At 38.2% G+C, this 5549-nt stretch overlaps 1 protein-coding gene across 1 annotated transcript; it reads right to left on the bottom strand.

The window, feature by feature from the left end:
- Nucleotides 1-925: 925 nt before the first annotated feature.
- LOC120087985 (polyadenylate-binding protein-interacting protein 12) lies at nt 926-5282 on the bottom strand. Its single transcript, XM_039045010.1, has 12 exons — nt 5123-5282; nt 4830-4962; nt 4116-4734; nt 3675-3785; nt 3537-3581; nt 3364-3436; nt 3175-3287; nt 2563-2622; nt 2399-2446; nt 2218-2286; nt 1468-1529; nt 926-1354 (listed from the first exon to the last, which is right to left on the bottom strand). Exons 3-12 carry the CDS (start codon nt 4683-4685, stop codon nt 1297-1299), a joined length of 1209 nt encoding a protein of 402 aa, XP_038900938.1. The 5' UTR covers nt 4686-4734; nt 4830-4962; nt 5123-5282; the 3' UTR covers nt 926-1296.
- Nucleotides 5283-5549: the final 267 nt, after the last annotated feature.

The raw sequence follows: 5549 nt of genomic DNA on the forward strand, positions 1-5549 counted from the left end.
ATTTGAGAAAATTGCCAAATCGCTCAACAACAGAAAATAAGGACTTCTAATAATATAACCCAACCTTTTTCCTCGTTACCCTCCCTGCTCACTAGGAGCTTCTAAACTTGCCCCACATCCCTTTTTGTCTTTTTTGCTTTTGTCTTCTCCCCTCTCTGATGGGTTCTCTTTATTCCTTCTTTATTCTTTATTCCTAGAGACTCATTGTTCCTGTTTTTCTCCCTCAAAAAACCTTCATCAAACTCAAATTCTGACTCTGTTTATTCGTCTTCCAAACATATTCGAGAATCAGAGTTTAGTTTCTTCTATTTTGTGATTTCCCAAACTTATTAAATGGATTGTTTTGGTTGAGTTGAGAATAAAACAAAAACATTGATAATTACAACTATAGTCTCACAAACAAAAGATGGATTTAAGGCATAATTAGTAATGGATAAGAAGAAACCAACCAAAGAGCCTCAATAAATTATGAAAGGATTAGTCTTGTGGTAGTAACGTAGAGTTCCGTAGAGCCAAAGAGACTTGCCTGAAATAATGCATAACCTGCCGACATTGACCAAACTCTTCATTTTCTTAACTTCAACGAAGATAAAAACGATTTCAACTATATATTCCTTTGACCAAGCATTCAACTAAAAACAAAGATCAAGTTTTTAATATCAACACACATCTCCACATACTCCAAAACACCAAATGATTTCAGCCGTTTGAAAGGGAAAAAAATAATGGAAACTTTCAAAACGGGCAGGCTGACTATCAAAATCTATTCGCATGAGTGGGTTATTTTACCTCTAGCTATTTGGAACTCAAAGACAGTTGTACAGAAATCTAGTTCGAGTAAAGGTCACATTCTATATACTATCTATGCAGCAGCAGAAGAATGAACAAAATAAACAGAGCATCCAGATTGCAGGTGACAATAGACTCGAGAAAAAGACTAAAGAGCGGAGAGTTGATTAAGAGTTTCCAGTTAGAAACATTGAAAGAAAGATCCAAGTGTACCCAGGGACCAACCCTACAGAATCCACCGGTGCATCCACCATAACATCATCAGAGATAAACGACTAAGAGCCTCAAAATGCCATCCACTCTATAAAAAACTAAACAAATATCTCATTCACCAACACCTAGTTCAAGGTACAAAAAGGTACCGACTCCACTGCAGAGGATCCATGCATCACCAAAGCCCACAACCCCTTCTGAACATATCTCTATAACCATAATATATATATATGCAATATATATAAATATATCTATCGAGCACCAGACCAACATGGGACGGATGCAGGGCCGCATTCAGTTCAGCTGGGCACGAGGAGAGCGAGGACGAACTGGGGTCTTTGATGGGCTCACCCTGAAAATGAACCCATAAGAATCAGAATTGTTATACCTTTCAGAACAAAAAACACAACACGTGTTTCAAAATATCCAATTCCAGAAAGGGAAACGAGAATGAGCTACAATAACCTTATTGGCAGGGAACCCAACACCACTCCACTGCAATTAAGTGCAGCAATTGCACTCTCAGCCTGCAAATTAAAAACAAATGCACACTTTCATGCAAGCTGTGGAGAGGTTTACAGCCAAAAATACAATAACGTTCACGTGACTGCACGAGTAAACCATAAAGATTCGTGCACCTACATGGGTAAAACACCACTGTTCTCCAAATAGACTTTTAGGGCATAGCTAATGCTTTGTTATTCACACAAACATGAAACACTGAAGTCACTCAAATGAAAAGGATCATATCTTAGATGATTTTAACAGATGAAACATGCATTGCAAGTTGCAACAATATTTTACATTGCTCGACAGCAGTGAAGTGAACCTTAAAGACATCAATCAAGTGTTGTCCATCATTTAAGTTTACCGATAGAAAAAATAAGAGAAGCAGGTACTCTAAACATATTCTTTACACGACAAAAACAAAGATGTATTGGTGAGTGGTAAATAGAAGAACCACAACAGACTGGTTCATAAGGAAAACCACATCCATTATTAGGTCTACCAATAGATATGATAAGTACAGTAGGTACTGTAGATGCATTCCATACCCCACCAACGCAAAGATGGACTGGTGAGGGAGAATGGTAAGAGTAGAAGAACCACACACACACACACACAAAAGAGAGAGAGAGAGAGAGGGGTATACCCATGGCACGAGAAAAGTTACAAAGAAAGCAACAAAATCAACGGAAGAGAACATAAGATTACCATTGTAAACTCAACAAATGCTATACGAGTGGAATGATGATAATCTCCAAGTAACCTAAGGCGCTGAACCTAACAGATAACATGGATTAAGTCAACTAGAGAATATAAATAAAAGCACTGTAAGGAGAATCTAATAAAAGTCTGAAGAAATACGATATCTGTTATAGGAGAAAGTGCAAACCTCTCCACATAGTGATTCAAAGAACAGCTTGACCTCTGCTTGAGTAACCTGCAGGACATGAAACAATCAATATAGCAATCTACAATATTGAAATTCTTTCATCTTTCCTCTTCCAAAAACACAGTTCGCAAATACATTCAGAGATTTCTCACTTCCAAACCTACCTTCTTGTCAATATTTGTACAATAGATAGTTCTTGAGCACATCTCACGTTCATCGTCCGACTAGAAACAACAAAACACAAGAAAGTCAATTTCAAGAGAAGTAGAATAAATTAAAATGAGTTGATAGCATCGCTAACAACCTAAGAAGCACAAATATAGATACAAGACACAAATACGACATGACATGGACACGACGATACGTCATTTTTTAAGAATCTAGGATACGACACGGCAAGGACACGTTTACTCAAATTTAAATATATATTTTAAAAAATATATACCATTTTTATACCAAAAGAAAATTCCAAAGTAAATGGGTTGATGCATTCATATGTTTAAAAAACTTAGTTTTATGTATTTCACACTCAAAATTTATTAATATTGCCATATATGTGTCTTTTTAGTCTATTCAACAAGTGTTCCATGCATGTCTAACGAATTTGTTCTATTAACAAGTGTATGATACGTATCTAATAAGTGTTGGAGTGTCCAAGTGTCCGATACATGTCGGATACGGACACGCTAACCAAACTAAAGTGTCTGTACTTCTTAGCTAACAACAAATTAGAATGTAGTAAAAATACATGAATGCCATTGAGGGCAGTCAATTACCCTGGGTAAGAAGTCAGGATTGACCGGAGCTATTGCAGTTTTTGAGGGCAGCACTCTGACTGGATAGAAACCAAGCACGGTCCCTGAAAGATTCAAGGAAGCCCTTGCACCCTCTGCTAGCATGAAGTAAATTAAATATGATAGCAAGTAAGAAATGCATCTATGAATATACTGAACTTGGGATTGTACCTTCATCAGTGAACTCGATGAAGGCAAAATGAAGAATGGAGTTGGGATCACCACAGATACGACAGTCAACAACCTATTGAAGAAGACAGCATTAAGCTAGCAGTAAGATGCCAAAAATCATATCAAATGGGGAAAAAAAAGAACAAAAAAACAAAGAGAGAATAATCAGTCACCTCTCCACAGCTAGCAAAGACAGTAGCAAGTAGCTCTTCAGTCACCTACAATCCATTTCCATGATACAAAAATGAATATGTAAAAAAAGGACAAGGCAAGGCACATAAGCAGGTGCGTTTGGGGTGGAGGCCTCTTACCTGCTGATCGATGTCTGATACATACACTGTCCTACGGGTCATCTCATCCCGCTTCACTGCATTCATCTTATTATTCATCCTCCGTCTCCCTTGACTAAAACCATTCTTCTTCTAAGCAAAACGAATAAAGAGAGAAAAGGAATACAAATCAATATGATAATTATGCAATGTGAACAAAAGAAATAGAACAGATTTCTCAAATGTCCACTAGCACTAAAATGTGCAATCAAGTAATACTCTTATAGCAGGTTCACAGCACTTAAAAAAGAAGACCTAAAAATATATAAATTCCAATACTTCCACCCTACAAAACCATCAGGCATGTTAAGTCTGAGGGAATTGGTTCTCCAGAAATCAAACAAAGTGCACATCATTCAAAGATTAATAACAAATGTAAATAAGGTTTCCACATCTTTCAACAGAAAAAACATCCCCACATACCCTTCGACTATTATTCCCTTCGTTGTTGACAGAATTAGCTTGCAATAGAAAGTCGCTAGTATACCCAAGGCCAGCACCCCCGAAGTAACCAGAAAAGTTCTTGGCTAGTGAAGGAGGGACAAATTCCTCAGCCATGGGATTCAATTTGGACAGTAACTCCTCCAGATCCCTCATATCTCTCTTAAAGGTGTCCCCTCCATCGGCTCCATTTATGACTCCATTAGGCCTCTGATTCATCCCATAACCAGAAGCAGACTTCACCATCAACGACTGGCCATTAGTTTCAAACCCGTTCTGCATCTGACCCATTTGGGCCTTGAAATTGGGCGAAGGAAGTGAAAAAGAAGTCGCAGCAGCAGCTCTCTCCTGAAGATGTACCTTCTTTTGCATATTCTGATCATTGGCGTTGGGATGAAAGTCGGGTTCTGCATTCATCGGAAGCGTAGAATCGTTCTTAGGCTTCTGATTTTCAACATCCTTGGGGTCATTAGAATCGGAGGAAACCATAGTGTTTTCCAAACTTTGACTTGGAGAGCCGATTTTGGGTCCAACATTCTCAGCAACCGCCATGATGAGAGATAGGTTTATGCAACAAGATCGTTGTTTTTGCAATCTTATTCTGAAAAATCAAATGAATCGTATGATCGAGATATCCGTCGGGGTCGAAAGAAATAAAGAAAAGAAAAAGCGGTCAAAGAAGTGGTTGCCCGTTACCTGAGGGGGGAGGGGGGGCTTATCAATACATTTCCATTGGTAAACGAGGAAACCCAGCAGGAGATCGTGGAGTGGCAGAAGTAAGAGAGCAGAAACGAAATTGAAGAGGATCGAAATGAAAACGAGAAACCCTCTGTGCGAATTAACAAAAGTTAGAGAGAGAGAGAGAGAGAGAGCGAGGCAAAGTCTCACTTTCCTCTATTATCAAAAAAAGAAAAAAATATATATATGTGAAGGGCGATGATGGATTGGTAATTAGTGTAGATAGAGAGAGAAGGATTAGGAGTGTGTACGTTGGTTAGGCCGCCGTTGAGATCGTCGGATTGCGGTGGAGTGGGTTTGGCTTTGCCTTTCACAGCATCCCAGAAGAAATGACCGATGAGATGAATCTTTTCGTACGACCCCTTCCCCCTTCCTCTCAACATATTTCAGGGACACCAAACCCAGTCATCCAAACCAAACTTTTCATAATTCCTAAATTACCCATCTCCTTCCCATTACCCCATGCATGAATGAACAATCACCATGCATCATGCATTTCCTTCTTTCATCTTTTCTCTATATGACCCTCTCATTAATTTCATTATGTATATCTCTCTCTTTATCCCTTTTTATTTTTCCCCATTATAAATGGAAATATCATTCATCACCCACTACCAACTTTTCTTTTTACCATTTTTCACTTTTTTTTCCTTTAATTTAAATTACATATAAAATTAC

This window comes from Benincasa hispida, chromosome 1 (genome assembly GCF_009727055.1).
Source record: "Benincasa hispida cultivar B227 chromosome 1, ASM972705v1, whole genome shotgun sequence".
NCBI classification, from domain to species: Eukaryota; Viridiplantae; Streptophyta; class Magnoliopsida; order Cucurbitales; family Cucurbitaceae; genus Benincasa; species Benincasa hispida.

Excerpts from the sequence above, each read along its gene's own strand:
- LOC120087985 (XM_039045010.1), bottom strand. The coding sequence starts at position 4,685 with ATGGCGGTTGCTGAGAATGTTGGACCCAAAATCGGCTCTCCAAGTCAA. Across the intron at positions 2,623-3,174 it reads ATCCTGACTTCTTACCCAGG|TCGGACGATGAACGTGAGAT; the intron begins GTAATTGACTGC and ends TGTTGTTTCTAG. Across the intron at positions 1,355-1,467 it reads TTGGGTTCCCTGCCAATAAG|GGTGAGCCCATCAAAGACCC; the intron begins GTTATTGTAGCT and ends GTTCATTTTCAG.